The 18,408-nt window shown below is 27.9% G+C and overlaps 2 protein-coding genes across 2 annotated transcripts in view; both read left to right on the top strand.

Moving 5' to 3' along the window:
* The window catches only part of LOC135927421 (uncharacterized), a 39,557-nt gene extending 38,459 nt beyond the window's left edge, over positions 1-1,098 (top strand). Inside the window, exons 23-24 of the mRNA XM_065463399.1 lie at positions 210-439; positions 582-1,098. Coding sequence (XP_065319471.1) covers positions 210-439; positions 582-741 — 390 coding nt within the window. The 3' untranslated portion in view covers positions 742-1,098. The remainder of the gene's footprint in view (positions 1-209; positions 440-581) is intronic.
* A 3,124-nt stretch (positions 1,099-4,222) lies between these two features.
* LOC135927106 (uncharacterized) lies at positions 4,223-15,163 on the top strand. The gene is made up of 4 exons (XM_065463044.1): positions 4,223-4,304; positions 6,404-6,479; positions 6,521-6,659; positions 13,344-15,163. The coding sequence occupies exons 1-4, from the start codon at positions 4,223-4,225 to the stop codon at positions 15,138-15,140; spliced, it is 2,094 nt and encodes a 697-aa protein (XP_065319116.1). The 3' UTR covers positions 15,141-15,163.
* Positions 15,164-18,408: the final 3,245 nt, after the last annotated feature.

Genomic DNA, 18,408 nt, shown 5'->3' with positions numbered 1-18,408 from the left:
TTGGGGTTGGAGACAAACCGCATGCATACAAAAATAAAATTAGTATACCACCTGTGTAAGTTATTACAATAACCAGGGGATGCCAGAAAAAATAATTTAATGATATATACCCCCTTTTAAAAAGTTTAACTATTTAAAAATCAGGTTGCAAATCTTACATTAAAGAAAATATTGTATTTTTTTTAAATAAAAAAAAAATGTTTTTAAAGGTTTTCTTGCCTGGAATATTCGAGGCCTTCGCCAATCCTCAACATGTCGCGAATTATCGCTTAGATCAACGTGGTCCGTTAAACTCGGTTAGCGGCTCGTTGCTCACTAGTCTCGAGGGTAACGCTACCTCTCCTCCCTCGCACTATCACTACCTAGACGGCGAGCGAATCGTGGATGGCCACGATTACTATGATCCTTACTCTGCTCAGACTGATCCGCAGTATTACAGGTAGTTTCCATTTTGTATATTGCTAATATAATTATATTGAAGGAATTTCGAGGCTGAGAAAAGGTTCTACGATGTCCTTTTTTTTAGTGTTTAAAAGAGAGCCTTTTTTTAGAATAATTTATTTTAATATATGCATGTCTAGAAGTATGAGCGGTGACTATGCCGAGGCGATAGATCAGGACGTCGCCACCGCCACCAACCCCGGCTATCAATATTCGTCTCAAAATCCGAACGTCGACAAACCCAGGGACCGTCATTATACACTTTACATTCCACCGAATCTCAGTGAATCTTTCGTATAAATCTCTCATATCCCAAACATTCCTTAGTTTCAAATAAGCGCTGAAAGAATTTTGGCTTTCGTAGAAATCTCTCATATCCCAAACATTCCTTAGTTTCAAATAAGCGCCGAAAGAATTTTGGCTTTCGTAGAAATCTCTCATATCCCAAACATTCCTTAGTTTCAAAAAAGCTCCGAAAGAATTTTGGCATAAATTTTATATAAAATTGAATATATATATAATTTTTTTCTAATAAATTAATATTTTTATCATTTTTTTTTTATTTTCAAAGATTTTCAAAAATTAATATTTTTATAAATAATAAAGAAAAAAAAATATACAATATTTTCCCTCCTAACAAATGCTCAAAAATATTATTTGAATAACATATATTTTATATTACCTATTATCTTACTTTTTTTTAAAAAAGAATATATATTTAATATAAGCGAAATAACAATTTATATTTTTTACTTATAATTCCATTTATTTTTTTAAAAAAAATATAATATAATTACTTTTCAAGTATTAATTTATTTTATTTTTTAAAGCAATCTCCTTTTAAATGCCATATTCGTTAAAAATCATTTAATTTTTTTTAAAAAAAATATATTTTATTATATAGTATATTGAAAAATACTTACTTTGTGTAATAATTTGTGAGTAAAGAATAACGAAAGAAATAAATATAGAATTCCGCGAAAAATATGATAATTTCGCGAAATAAACGTTTTGTTTTTTTCATCGCTGGTGTAATAATCCGCCCCCCATAGTAATTTACTTGTAAATAATAAATATATAAGCCTTCCACAAATCACGTGATATTTTATCGAAAATGTATTATACTTTTTATTACCTATTATTTCCATTTTATAATTATAAAATATACACAACATTAATTGCATTCGAATAATTTTTTTCTTAAATAAAATCTTGCCAATCATGTGTACATATTTATAAATAAAGATTCAAAAAAAGATTTGAAATACAAAAATGTAATAAATTACTTAAGTTATATATATAGCCTCAAGTCAAGTTAACCCATTTGGGAAGTTGAAAGCTAAAATTTTTGGGGTCTTCAGATTCTTATTTTTGGCTGGAATGAGCTTTACAAGTCAAAATAATATTTTTATTTATGCTCAACAAAAGATTAGGTTTGATTTGGTGAATAATAACCGATTCATTATAATAGGTTCGGTTGGAATCTTTGATCCCAAAGTTAAAATGTGAGCACATCCATGATTTTCCCCCATATTAGTTTTGAGGCAAATGTAATCTGCAATTTCGCGCACATTAAGAGCTCTATTATTTTCAGCGTATTCCATTGGCGGGATTTATAGGACGAGATACCGTAATAACCTCGTTCCCTCGTTAGATTTAGAATATGATTTATGGACAACATTTTATTTAAATGAGTCAAAAATTAACTGTAATATATTTTTACAATTTATAAGATAGGAATTCTAAGCATGCTGGAATATATTTTCTGTAGAATAGATATTTTAAAAAACGCGCCCAGAATAATGTTTTAAAGTTGAAAACAAAATTGCACATATATTAATTTTTTGAAACATTAATTTTTTAGTCAGAACAAAATTTAACGAATTTTGATCAAAAATCTTCTATCATCGACTAAATTGAAGATTTAACCTTTACGATTAATCATCAAAGATTGATTTTTTAAAATATTTATGCAAAAACTATGGCGACAGACTTATTTATAAAGAAAGTCTGGAATTTTAAATTTGATCAAAAATCGTGCTTGATTGAGCAATTCTCAAAAAAAAAAATCTTCAATCTTTTCGATCTTTACCTTGAATTTATGGTGGCGCTACTGCGAACGTGATTTATCAGCTGATCATTTTTTACAAATTAATTTTATATTTATTAATCATAAATAATGATCTAAGAAATAATGATTTTAATAAAGAAAAAAATGTCAGCTGTTAAATCGTGCCTGCGCTACTAATGAATTCAAGATTTCTAAGGAATTGATTGACATTTGCGTAAAAAATTTAATTATTTTACTTAGAAAATAAATTAAAAAGTTTTTATGATTCACCCGTCATTCTTGACTGGCTATCTGCTAGTTTAAAAAAAAATATGGAAAATGCCGTAATTTAGTTATTATATAAATTTAAAAAATGTTTATATTACTTTTATCACCTATGAAGGCCTAATTTTTTTTATTTATTATATGAAAGTGTTACATTTAATTATTTTTAATTTATTATTTTTTTATTATTAATTAAATATCGAAAATATATTTCATTATAACTCAAAATTGCAAAAAAAATGTTTAATAAAAATGAATAAATTAATATCCGCTAGATGGCCCTTTATATTTATATATTTTTTTAGAGAAAAAAATCTTATTTTTTAAAAAAAATCTTTTAATTATATATTTTTATATAGAAATATAGATATAGTATGTTAATTATAATTTTAACATTCATTTAATAAATAGTTATATAAAAATAAAAAAATATTATTTTGGCATAACTTTTGGACAATGTTTTATAAATAAATAATGCTAAAATTAAATGATAATGAGTAATTCGCGGTGCATTTAATCGGTGATATAATTTTTTTTTAAACTTAGTGTCAATTGATTAATTAATTGGTATTGAAAAGGAAAAACTATACTGAAAAAGAATCACCATGTCTCTGAATTAATTTGAAATTTTCACTCGAGTCATTTACATTTATTATAATTCATATACACAAATAAATTTGGCCATTATAAATATATTAAAAAAAAAATATTGAGAAAAAAGTCAGGAGAAAGAAAAGTCCATCATCCTAAATTCCAAAATGGGAATTAGGTGGAATAAGACCCGTAGCGGGCTTGAATCGAATTGCCCCTTTAGGTCTACAATACCTTAATAATCTTTTTTTTTAAATTATATATATATTTTTTATTTTAATACATATTGTAATATTATATTAAATATATAAAAAAACTTTAAAAAATATATATGAATTTTCAAATTCAAATCACATATATTTAAATTACAAATCAAATGTATATGATAAAATATGATAACAAATAATGAATATATGAACGTATAAATAGGGTCTATATTAAAATGCGACAAAAGGAATATGAATTAAAAATTTTTAAAAATATCAATGAAGAACGGGGATGGTATAATGCGAGGAAAAAAAAGGATTTAGGATAGCTCTTTGGCTATTAGACTGCCATTGATGTAATTGGCTTTAAGGATTGCTATGGCGACCCTTTGTCGAAGAAAAAACTCCTCTCGAGGTTCTTCCGAGTGTTTGCTGATTTGAGATACTAAATTTTTGAAAAAAGCTAAGGCAAATTTGCCCAAGGTGGCAAGTTTGAAATAATTGAAATGAAACAATGGTCATTAGTAATTTCTGTGTATTTCATTCCTTCTGGTCAATGATGTTGAGTGCCTGGTTAGATGGGACAAGGGGATCAATACAATAAAAGTCCCATACCAATAATTGGCCTCTCCTCCACGGAATTTGAGTGATGCCGTCTGGTCGTTTACTATCAAATCTGAAAAGATCCTGGGGTTCAAATATGGACGGAATTTGTGCTGATTTAAAGGCATGTTGGATGATTGAATAACATTGCCTGTGTCTGATGATACGGGAGCGACAATGTGTTCGAATGAGGTAGCCATTGTAATAAAATCATTGCGCGATTGAATTAGAAAAGAATAAGAAAAAGGGCGAATATATGGCCATATTTAATTTTTTTTAAAAATGGCCAAAATCATATGCAGTAAGAAATCACGTGATCTGCGCGTCGAATAATAAAAATGTTACGTTGGGTTCGAAGGAGGTAGCCATAGTTATAAAATAATTACGCGCTTGAATTAAAAAAGAATAAGAATAATAGCGGGCCATATTTTTTAAAAAAATGGCCATGACGCAGTAAGAAATCACATGATCTGCGAGTCGAATAATGAAAATGTCGCGATCTGTGCAGACTATCATAAGAAATGGCTATATGCGTTTAGGGCATTGTCCGTCTTTTGGATTTGAAACCAATCCAAGGGAATCGTAAAATATGTGAATGCAGAAAGTATGTCGATTAATTTACTTTATTTAGAACATCCTGTAAGGAATAGGTTAACAAGATGATGGAATTTAATGAGCCGCTCAATTCCCATTTAGACACTTGAATGATATTTAATAGGTTTTTTTTATTAAAATTCATCTTTATTATTTTACTAGGATAATTTTTTTCAATAATAAAAATTTTGAATAAAATTATTTTAACGCATTATTTTTATAAATTAAAGTTTTTTTTTTAGTTAACCCGTCATTCTTGACTGGCCAACTGCTAATTTTAATTAAAAAAAAAAGGGATATGCCTATATATAGTTATTATATATTTATAAATGTTCATATAAACTTAGAACTGTGCGCCGACGAAATATCAGCGGTCGGCGCCATTTTTAAAAATTCTAATAAATGGCCAGCGGCTCGCCGATTTTAGCCGCCGAGATAAACTTTTTTAATTGCTTATTAATTTAAAACAAATAAATATACGCTATTTCTACAGATATCTCGGCATATTTTTTTAATGTTCATTTAATATAAAACTTATTGTATCCAAAATCGATTTCCTAAATTTAATTATCATGTATAAAAATTATTTTATTTAAAATTTTTTTGGACATAATGATGATATCTCCTTGAATTTAACGTCAATCCAGAGGCAGAGAAAACTCTTTCACTAGGTGTGCTAGTCGCCGGAATGCAAAAATTTTTTTGGCGAGCTTGGAAAGATTGGAAAGTTCACTCTTTTTTTCTCTCCAAAAATTTAGAACGTCCATATCTTGTGAATGTCGTTTTCCAAAAAAATTGTGGCATTCTTGTTCTAAGTCATCTAACTTTGAATCATAATTTATATTTGTTGAATGTTTATTTGCCAATTTTGTCAAATAACTTGAATTTAATAATTCATCTTCATCCTCATTAGCTATATTTATTACCTGATTATCATCATTTTCTATAAGTTTAAGATGTTTTATTATAAATTCTGAAGCAGAGCAATTTTGCTCTATTAAATACTTTGACACAATTGTCAATTTTTAAAATCTTGTATCTAAAAGAGAAGCCAATACCTAGATATTTTTAAATAAAAAATAAAAGAATATACTTATATAATATTACTTGCAGATTGCAAACCGGAAATCGTAACGCAAGTTTTTTTAGCATATTTTCCTTAAGTGAAATAATTTCAGAACTATCACTATCATTTACTATTAAATGTGTTTCAATTTCACTTCTAAAAAGTAACGCCAAGTTTAAAGTAGGCCCTTTTAGTACTGAAAGAAATTCGACAGTTTCTTTAAATTTTGAAAGAAATGCTAATAGTTCTTCTACCAGATCAGATTCATGATTTGAGAAAGGGCTTCCCAATTCTTTTCAAAACATTATTAATTAAATTATTATTTAATCCAGATATGCTTTCTAGCATAAAAACAATGAAGATAATAATAATAAACTTAAATTGTCAATGTGGAAACAATTTAAAATTATTTTTGATGAAAATGACAAAAAGCTAGATGGGATTTGCTGCAATGATTGCGAGTCCATCTTTAAATATAATAGCAAATCTTCCTTCGGCATCATTGTTCATCTGCAAATTTTGAAGATTTGATAGATAATAAAAAAATAACTGGATATTTTGAAAAAGACAATTCTCAATTAAACAAAACGATAAAATCTGGTCTAATAGCGAATTTTGTAGAATATTGCGCTAGAGACATTATGTATTTTAATTTAATAAATTATTCTTTTATCTTTTTTTTAGGCCATTTCAAGCAGTTCAAGGACCTGGATTTATAAATATTTTACAAAGATTTGCCGACTTAGGGGCAACATATGGTAAATTGGATGTTATTAATAAGATCGTCCCTTGTGCTACAACAGTTAGCCGCAACTTATCCAAAGTTACTGAGGTGCTTAAGGAAATATTATTTCCTAAAATTGTAGAAATGATAAAAAATTCCATTTGCTCATGTACTACTGGTATGTGGTGTTTTACCAAAACCGTTCATATCTCTATCCATCAGTCCATTATATACAAAATTAGAAAAAAAATTTCTTTTTATTTCAAAATTTCAAGATGAAAGAAAATATTCTTAAAGAATTATTAAAAAATTTTTTTTTTAAATTGGTGTTTCCCAAGAATATTTTTCCAAGCTCATCTTTTGGAAGGGTAAATTTTTTATTAAATAAAATTTAATTATTAGTATGTATTAAGTATTGATTTGAAATGCAATTTAAAATGTTGACGAGAAGATTAAAGGTATGTGTCTTATTCCAGTTTTAATGAAAAGGATATATTATACGAAAGTGTTGCATCTAATTAATTTCAAAATTTAAATATCGAAAATATATTTCCATAACTAAATTTGTCAAAAAAAATGTTTATTAAAAACGTATAAACTAATATCCGCTAGATGGCGTTTTTTAGAGGGAATTTTTTTTTTTTTAAATTTCTTATCTTCATTTTTACAATTTACTAATAATTCTATATATAAAAGAATAATTCAATTATTTTTATTTATTTTAGCTGTGTATTTTGTTTAGTCGTTGTTAAACAACTAACCTACCTTTATTCGACTATAAAACAAGCGCAGCCATATTTTTTTATCCAGAAGTACTCTAATCGATCTTCAAGTTGAGGGCTCGACTTAGAAGCTTAATTTTTTAGTCTAAAAGATTGACTAAGACACTATAAAGATGGTCAAAGTTAGCTAATTTAACAACACTAATTTTGTTTTATAAAAAGGTTATTGATGAAAATTTAATCCGTTATTGAATGTACGTTAATCGCCAAATGTGTTATTTTTTATTTTTCAACTTTTAAATCATAATTTTGAGCGGGAAAAAAATCATAAATTTTACCGGAAATGCATTTAGCGGGCACGTTAAAAATTCATTTTCCTTCGATTCGTAGATAATTTTTGAAGTTAACTTTTGAGTCATTTTATAATTTATATTTAAACAAATCATACGGTGAAACGAATATAAATTTTATTGAGTCCAAATGTTCATGGCATAAATTGTACGAAAATCATAAGGGGTAGGTATTTTAAACATGACGGTAAACACTTCCGGTAACGTCGGATTTGTTAAATTTAAATAAACACGCTCAAAAATTGAATCAACATTGCCGGGCACATTGCCGCTATCACTACGCGTCTCTTAAATTCGAGACATTTTATGAACAAAAAATAGTTTAAGCTACGTTTAAACTTCATTTTAGTGAACGTAGAATAAGGTAGTGCGTAACTTTATATTGTTAAACTGAGGGTTTAAAAAAAAAATTCAAAATCTATATTTACATATCAAATAGATTCGTGTAACATATAAATCAAGTTTGGAGATTCAAATATACGATTTTTCTCCGGGGTACGTTGGGCCACAAACGCTAAAATGTTTTTTTTACAACCGCGCAAATTTTTTTTGACGGGTTAGGTCTAATATGAGTTCGATCTCTAATCTCTAATATCCTCCTTCAAATTTATCTTTGAATAACGAAATGAAGTGGTATGCTTTCATTTTATACACCGAAAGAAATTAGAATTATTTATCGTTGTGCTAACAACAAATTCATTTCCCCCCTAAGATAGATGCAGTATTTCATTCAAGGGGTACAGAGATTAATTAGGAGTTTTAATCTTGTTGGAGGTAAGGAGCTCATTTCTTCTCTCTGTTTTGAGGAATATTTATCACAGACGTGTAACAGGAGCTTCCTAAAATTTATGTCGTAGTATATCCTCTGAAGAAGATCTAAATCTCCCCAGTCGAGTAAAGGTAAAATATTGTCACATTTTCGTTTTACAACATTGTAATTAGACGATTAAGAAAAAATATAATCACTTAAACAGTATTTTAGCTCAGTACCAAAAATAAGGAAGATATATCCCAGTATAATTAATTCTCCCGATTATTCTCTAGATCCGACTCACGTCTTGTCCCCTTTTTATCCAGAAAAATCATATGCAAGCCTCCTGAAGATTTTTCTCATTGATGGCACACAGGATCGAACATCTGTTGGCAAAATCTCGACACTCAGGGAATATTTTCCTGGCTAAAAAGTTAAAACTTATATTTTAACTTTACAAAAAAAAAGTCAATTATCGGAATTATTTGATTATTTATTTGCTTTTTATAAATTCGAAATTTATAATTACATATAAATAATATAAATATATTTTATTATATATATATTTATATATATATATATATATATATATATATATATATACAAACTAAATATTTCAATTAACCAAAAGGAAGAAGCCACACTAAAAAAAAATAGAGTTCGCAAAAAACAAAGATTAATTGAATAATATTCTTAATTAAAATCTCACTGGCAAAAATGTCGCCGTTTTTAATTATCGAACATGGAAATTCTTTTGGGAATTTTTTTTTAACTTTCAATTCTCTTTATCTTAATTATAATTATAACTATTATAATTGCGCGAAAACGTTATTTGTTGATGATTGTGTTAATGCCAATAATTTGTATTCTAGGTGAGAGTCGGCTAATTATATTATTTAATTAAAATTAACTTTCACCTAAACTATTTCTTATAAACATTTATTCCCTAATTAATCCCAAAATATGGGCGCAGCCAATGCACATGGAAGGGATGTGGTGGGTGAAGGGAATTACGTCATTAAAATCTTAGGGGGTGAGGGAAGTACCTCGTGGGGTGTAATCAATATTCATAATAGTTGGTATCCATTTTATAGTTCGTTTTTTTATAATCATTTTTTTATGCGATAGGGAAGATGGCGGAGGGAAATGAGTATATTAATTTTTCTTTTTTCATTTGCGCAAAAACTTTACGGGGAGGCGGAGCCGCTGGATCCGTTTCTCTCGCCGCTTAGGCTACGCCTACGATCCCGTCAACATTTTAAGCCGCTACTAATTTCGGAAGAATTTTAAGAACGAGATTTTTTTTTTATTTCTTTGTCACTCTTCAATTATTTTATCTGAATTTGTATTTTTTAAATTGTAAATTTTTGTAAACAAGAAAACGTTATAATTAATAATAATAAATTTAATCAGTAAAATCTATTTATTATTTTTCTTACTTTCTTTCTTTCTTTCTTTATTTTTTGTAAAAAAAAGAAAAACATACGCTTCAATAACAAGAGACCAGCCATATCATTATTATTAAACTTATCATAAATATATATTTCACTGTTATTTATATATTACATTACTTCGTTTTAATTGAATAATGATGCACTTTACTTAATGGGATTTTTTTCGATCTTTAATTTTCTTTATTTTCTTTATAATCTGACATAAATTTGTGTTATTTTGGATTTCCTCGTAAAAATTTTTAATTTTAATTTACAAAATTTATTTATTTGCTTTCTTTCTTTTCTTTCTTTCTTTCTTTCTTTTCCGAAAAATAAAAATAATTTTTTTTTTAAAAAACTGAAAATATTATCATATTACAAAAAAAAATGTCTATTTATACAAAATTATAGATTGCAATAATAATAATCGTCTGATTACAAAAATTATAAATTGCATAAAAACAATCGTCTGTTTAACAATTACACCAAAAATTATAAATTGCATCATTAACTATCGTCTGATTCACATTATTTAAATTTAAATTAAAAACTTTATTATAGAACTTTAAATAATTATTCAAATTTTAATTATAAAATAAATGTATGTAAAAAAAAATATACTACAGACAAAAATAAAATTAGAACATCCAATCATCAACTCAATCACAATTAAAAACTGGGTGTAAAATGAATGCATAGTTTGAATAAAAATAAAAAAGATGATAAATTGAATAATGAAGGGTTGAGTATGAAGATTGAAACAAAAATCTTAATAACAATAATTTAAGTTTTCCTTTATTCATCTCCAATAAATAAAAAATAATAAAAAAGTAAAAATATATTAAATAACATTATAAAAAAAATTAAAGTTAAAAAATAAAAAAATAAAAATAACCAAAAATTTTTTTTTACAAAAATAAAGAAGTGAAAATTATATAAACAATATCTATATAAAATTTTCTTAAGATTAACAACTTAGAAATATCGTCAGTTACATAGTCTATAATATGAAATTAACCAACATTCCCGAATAATGTCGTAATAATTCTTCTAATTGGCATAAGACATTTTTTGTATAAAGGGAATTCATTTGAATATCACAACACTCCTGAGACGCACACAATAATATATATATATTTAAAGTAAGAAAAATATATAGGTAGGAGGAGAAAATTTATAAAAACTGGAAAATAAAAACTTATCAGAAAACAAAGGATCCATCATGGGATTTTCCATAAATCTGAAGCAGACCTGAATCCCTAAAATTGTTGTGACCCCTATGATCCCTGGAAATTTTTACGAACTCTACTCGGCGCACCAACATAACATGATAACTCAAAGTATTTTATATTCTATTCCCACTCTGTAAATGGCACAATTTTAGCAAAAAAAAAAAAATTTATTCCCTTTAAATAATTTATTTATATTCGTCAAATTGCCAAAAAATATTTTATTTGTTATTAATAGTATATATAATATATACTGTGTATATGTATATATATAATATAAATATAATAATTAATTTATTAGATTAATTATTAATAAAATTTTGGTTGTTAAATTTAGATTAAGCATAAATTAAAAATTAATAGGTAAAAAAAAATCATTATTATTAATTTATTTCTATAAATATATATATATATAAATAAACCCTTTTGAAAACGTTTTAAAATCAAATGAGTATGAGTGAAACTGAAGGACAGGGCTTTCCGCCAAAACAAAATTCATCTATAATTTATTATATATTTTAAAAATAGCACTTGTCCAGCTATAAAATGATAAATGTCATAATGCTTACCAATTTTTACGGAAATAATTTGACTAATAATTATATTGATATAGAAATAGATTATCAAAAAGTAAATAATGTAATAAAAAACCAATATTTTACAAAGCGGTATATTATTATTTAGTGTTGTTTAAACGGCTCTAACTCAATACTTTATCCAGAAAAATATTACGCAATCCTGAAGATTTTGGTCATAGGATGGAACAAAGGTCTCTACATATAATATCCAAAATCTCAAGGGTTAGGGCATTTCTGGATTGAGTTAATTTAACAACACTAATATTATTATATAGATATTTCTTTTATATATGTTTGGCAAATAGCAAATAACTTTTGATACCATTGGAAAAATTGAGATTCAAAATATTCTTTCTTTCTTTCTTTCTTTCTTTCTTTCTTTCTTTCTTTCTTTCTTTCTTTCTTTCTTTGAAAATTGGCATCGAAGCAAATAATTTTTTTTTTAAAAAAAAAGTTATTGCGACACATTTTAGTTTTTTCATTGGGTGGATCTAATTCTTAGAAATTGTTCACGTGATTCGGAAATCATTCCGTATTATCTCAAAATCATGTGTTATCTCGGAAATTATTTCCGTCTTTTTTTACCAAAAAACACTTCTTCAAATATTCTCAAAATCGCAATGGAAAAATATCCGAAATTGTGGGTAAGTTATTCGACACACATGTGATTTGATTTTAATAATTTGAAGAAAGAAAGAAAGAAAGAAAGAAAGAATGAAAGAAAGAAAGAAAGAAAGTAAGAAAGTAAAAAAGAAAGAAAGAAAATCCGAAAAAATTAAAAGAGATTAAACCAGTTTGAAAAGTGATACCTTAAAAAACGTTGAATTATACATCCTAAAAATATACAAATTTTTTATCAAATGATAGTAATTTTTAGTGTTGTTAAACGGACTATTTTTGAGACGATTTTTTTCCAACGGGCTAACTCAATATTTTAGCTAGAAAAATATTGCCTTAAGTCTGGAGATTTCCATGATATATGTCTTAGAACCTTTGTTCCTTCTATGAGAAAAAATTTTCAGGCTTACCTAAATATTTTTCCGGACTCTCAATTTTGGACAATGATAAATTGTACTTTTAAGTTTAATATATATATATAATATATAAACCAACCTATAATTTAGTTTCAAATGATTGATTAATATATAAAAAAAACGTTTAAAAAATATATATAAATAAATCAATAAAAGAAGAATTTTTTGGTAAAAAATTTTTTTAAATTCAATTTGCTATATTTTTTTTAAGGGATTCTTGAGAATTCCGTGTTAATCCCCATCCAAAGATTCTAATCTGGGATGATGTGGTATTAATATTTGTTTTTATTTTTTTTAAAAAAAAATTTATAAAAATAATATTTTAAATTAATAAAATTATTTTAATAAATCTAATCGCTTTATATATACACACTATTAATAAAGATCAACGTAGGATTAAAGATAAGAATGAACAAATCTTCAAAATTTGTGAAAGAAAATGCTATGATTCCTATTAAAAAATAATGTTATTTTTATCTGAATAAAAGTTAAAATCAATATTGTTTAAAAAAAATAAATATTATTTTATCTATATTATATATTGTATTATATTAAAAAATAGATAATGATAAAAGTTTTAATTAATTTTATTTATTTTTTACTTCTTCCTTTCATATATTATTTTAAAAAAAAATTTGTGGATACTATTCATAACGATAAGGTAAAAAAAAAATTAACACTATCAGTTACTCAATTTTTACAATCCGCTGTTAAAAGGGGTTATAGCAATGTCGCACTTCGAAATATTTATGACTTACGTGGTGCCTATCATTTTCGGGATCATCATATTGGTAGGCCTGATAGGGAACCTGATGGTTGTGGCGGTCGTGTACTTGAAGGAATTAAATTTTAAAAGGGAGAAGAAGAAATTGTACTTCCATCTTCCCAAAAACGCGGGCACCAAAAATTCGCCCACGAATATTCTCATCCTGAATTTGGCGTTGACGGACATCCTGTTTTTGGGGATATGCGTGCCGGCGACGGCTGTCACTTACTATTTGGGGAATTGGCCCTTCGGAAGCCCGGCGTGCAAAATAGTGCAGTACCTGATCTACGCCACCGCGTACGCCAGCATATACACCTTGGTTCTCATGTCGATGGATAGGTACTTGGCCATCGTGCATCCTTTCACCCTCTCCGTCAGGTACAGGAACAAAAAAAATGTTCTGATAGCCATAGTGGTGTGTTGGATCCTCATCCTATGCGGTAATATCCAGGTTTTGGTGTCCTACCAAGCCATAACTGAAAGGTTCTTCAAATACGGCGGCCCTGATGGCATGGATAACTATGTCGATAACATCCTCGATTTGCTTTTAAATCTCCACACGCATGAACATCATCTCGTCAGGGGTAGAGACAAACGGTTTTTTTCGAATAGATCGACTCGTTTAGACGATAAAGGTTATTTACCGATTGAATACGATTACGATTATTTGAATTCTGTTCAAACCTTATCCGATAAAAGGGTTACCCCTATTAGTGCTAGCATGAATATGGAGCGGCAGTTTTCTACGAATATGGATGGTAGATATTCCGGTAACCGACTCAAAAATACGGCATCATCTAAGATACTTCAGTTTGAAGATATAACCATATGCTTGATGCTCGATCCGTGGAAGGAAAAGGTGTTATTTCTAACCTTTTTCGTATTTGGATTGGCTCTACCGCTGCTGATAATTTCCCTTTTATATCTACGCCTGTTGAAAGTTTTATGGAACAAAAATTCCGCGACAAATTTTATCGATCGCGGTACTTACAAAATTAATGCCACGCGTGTCAATAATTGTACCATCGACCATATCATCGAACACGGAAGTTTGTTTTGTCAATTCGCGAATACGCCCAGCCATATCCTTCCCACGATACCCTTAATGTATCCAGGGTGCAAGAATTGCAAATTGACCCCCGACGTTAGTACCAAAAAATTGAGAAGAAAGAGAGCGATCAGCTGGAGAAAAGTGACCAAAATGGTGATAATCATAGTTCTAGCTTTTGTCGCTTGTTGGTTTCCCATTCACATCATATTCTTCGTCATTCACGTGATAGGTTACCACAATAAAACGATACTCATGATTCAAGCCGTCACTCAATGTCTCGCTTACATGAATTCCTGCCTCAATCCCATCTTGTATTCCCTCCTTTCCGACAATTTTAAAGATGGGTACAAACAGCTAATCGCCATGATTTGTCGGTTAGGACCAAAGTGGGTAGAAAAATTGTGTTGTGGGGTGTCAGCTGATAAATATGGCCCCCAAGACGCGATACAGCCTCCTTACCACGACGAATACTGTACCTTTCTCGATGACCACGATAAAAGCCGCGAGAAATTCGCTCAGCGTAGAAAAAAGGGGGGAAGTTTTAGACACAGCTTTCGGAGAAGTTGTTATAAGAAAGGCGTTCCTTTGAGATCCACGTCGCTCATCGACTTTAACGATTATCGTCTACGCGAAAATTTAGTTCCGCATCCGCGTCGAAATTTATAAATTACGGCATTCATCGGAATTACGATTTAAACACCCCCCCCCCAAAAAAAAAAATTTAATTCAATAAACTCCTTTAATAAAAGTTTTAAAAATATATATAATTATATATATAATTATATATATATATATAATGTTTAAATTAAACCAAAATTTCCTAGTGCTCAAAATATCGGTAAAATTTATGTATACTTAAAAGATTCCGGTGGAAAAGAAATTTCGTGTGACTATTCGATATCGATAAGATAATAATTATAATAATATATATATACATATATATATCAGAGATCCTTCAGGGGGGTGCCATTTACATGGCCCCACTCCGACCGGATATTTATACCGACTCGGACCGGATATTTATTCCGACTCGGACCGGATATTTATGCCGACTCGGACCGAATATTTATTTTTTTTTATAAAATATTTTCAAACCCGACCCGGCGCGGTCCGGATTTTTTTTAAAAATATGTTATATTTAATTTTTAATTTTTTTTTATAGCTAATGATAGCGATAAAATACGGCACTGCCCGTGGACACGGGCCTGGCCTGCAGGGTCTCTGATATATATATTTTAATAAAACTTTAAAATGTTAGCTTTTTTTACAAACATAGTAGGTTGATATAAATAAATTTCAAAAAAAAAGGAAAATGTTTGTATTTTATATATATATATATATATATATACCTTTTCGGTTATTTTCTATCCATTGAGGATGACCTTATGTAAATTTTATTTTGTGTGTGTTTTAAACAATAATAAATCGATAACACCTAACACCTAAACAACCATCTTTCCTTTACATTTTTTCCTAGTTCATCTTTATCACTATAACTTTTTATGTTCATAAAGTCATAAAATCAGTTACGAAGTAAATTTATAAACTTGTAATAGTGTATCTGTATCTGTATATATATATATATACAATAAATACATTTATTTATAATCTACGGCGGGGGAAAAACTAAAAAGAAGAGAGAATATAAAATAGAAATAAAATAAAATAAATTAATAAATAGATACAAAAAAATTAATAATTAATGCGAATGAAAAAAAAAGGGATTATTTATTAATATAAAGATAACGAAAAGGTTTATATTTCTTCTTATCATCCACCAAACATTGCTGCTACCTCATCTTCCATTTTGAGAAGATAAAAAAACATTGATTTTGTTTTTTTAATGCCGTTTTTTTCGTTTTTTTAGCCTTTTTTTCGTTTTTTTTTTAAAAAAAAACATTTCGAAATTCATTTTATTTGCTATCGTGTTTTTTATTATAAAATATTTATATTATATTAAATATATTTTCAAAAAAATTAATAATATATATTATAAAAATAAAAAAAGTAAGGTATAATAAATTATTGATTTAAATTTTTGTGTAGAGAGATGTGAGTCAGCTGGCCGTTGGCTCCCGTTCAGCTTACTTATCACCTAGAATGTGCAGCACCGATTATTTAAATCACGCTTGCGCCAAAAAAAGTTTTTTTTTTGTTCTAGCACATGCTCGTGATCACGGGGTTCGCAATTTTATATTACCTCAAGGAAAATACAAATAATAATAAAACTAACTTTAAGATTTTTTTGATTCTCTTTCTCACGTCATAAACTATGTGGGTGTGTTGACTTTCTTTATTAGACATTTTTTTAAGAAAATTAAACTTTGCGATCAAAATATATATCATAGACTGAATTTATTATAAAATATTTTCTGTATTTAGAGAAGTGATTACATTCAATTAAGAAAATAAAGGACTAGCCGGATATATCAAAATAGGAATAGTGATTCTAAATACGAATGAATTGGAACGAGAATTCTATGGATCCTTAGAAGAGATTATTTTTCTGTTACAGCAAACTAGCACACATCTAGTTTAAAAATTATTTCTCTTTCACTGGCTTTGAACAATTGAATTCAAAGAGATTATTCCGTATATCTCTCAAATTTCAATAAAATTATTTTTATACCATTGAATAAAATTAACAAAAATTGTTCAATAAATAAATGTATATATTTTATTATAATTAGCATTTTTCTTAAATCAAAAAAATAAAATAAATATCTTTTACGCCGACCAATGACAATAATACCTAGACTGACGATGCAGAAAGCGTCGTTGAATGCAAATCAGCTGGAGCCGACATTTTGGTAACCAATATAGTAATGATTCTCATGTTAGACACTACTTATTAAATTGATAACTTGCTTCCTTATTTATCTCGACGATCAGGCATCTCTTTAATAAAGGTTTGCGTTAGAGTTAGGGAATAAATTGGCCTCTCGTTTTAAAATTTTCGATAATGGTATAGGTAACCAAAATGGCCTCCCCAGCTGTTTTCATTGATGTACACTTTTAGTTAAACATCGCTTCGGCCGGCAAATCATCGGCACACAGCTGTGTTTTCTCAAAATGATTATGTCGGATTTTTTTTGTAATTATGACATAATAAGGCAATCATGAAGATCATTTTAATGATTAAAATATGTTTGTGTAATGTAGTAAAGTGTTTTAGGTCCAAACCTAATCTGAGAAATTCTTTTTCGTCCAACTCCTCTAGAATGACCATTTTTTTTTCTTATCTTATTCTTAATTCCTACCATCGGAATAGTTTTGTTCCTTTCCGGAAAAAAGATTAAAGAAAAGTATCGGATCGAGATAAAAGTAACGTTCTTACGGAAAGCAAATTAAAAAAAAAATTTATTCAAGCATTTAGAAGAAATATATTTTTGTTTTCTAAATTTTTGTTCCAAATCTGACAGATGTCTGAGTTTGATCTAATTCAGAAGTTGGAACAGCTATAATTTTTCGTAAATGTGATTACATTTTATTTCAAAACTTAACATTAAAGATGTGTACTTTATCAAGGTTCGGTATTGTAACTTATAATATAATATGCGTTGAATGAATATATATTTATATATATTATAGAGATAAAACTATTATAATTTCCTGTATTTCAATATAATAACATCATATCATAAGAATTTAATAGTACATTCCTGGTTATGTTCCATATAGATCAAGGATTTAAGTAAAATTTTAAGAAACTTAAATCATCTATAACAACTTGTGGTTCTTTTTTAAATTTGAAAAGCTTTCTTTTTTTTAATAATAATTTCTCTATAGGGGAAACCGGGGTTATATGGCATATGGGGTAGAAAGGCATGGACGAATTGCTTCAAATTTGATCAAAAGATGTAATTTCTATACATATTTATACAATTTGCTTATTCAGAACTGAGAGACACTCATTACTCCTTCTTCATCAACT

This window comes from Gordionus sp. m RMFG-2023, chromosome 3 (genome assembly GCF_954871325.1).
Source record: "Gordionus sp. m RMFG-2023 chromosome 3, tfGorSpeb1-WG-v2, whole genome shotgun sequence".
Taxonomy (NCBI): Eukaryota; Metazoa; Nematomorpha; class Gordioida; order Chordodea; family Parachordodidae; genus Gordionus; species Gordionus sp. m RMFG-2023.
The sequence above is the reverse complement of the archived record's forward strand: the minus strand, read 5'-3'. Positions and strand labels throughout refer to the sequence as shown.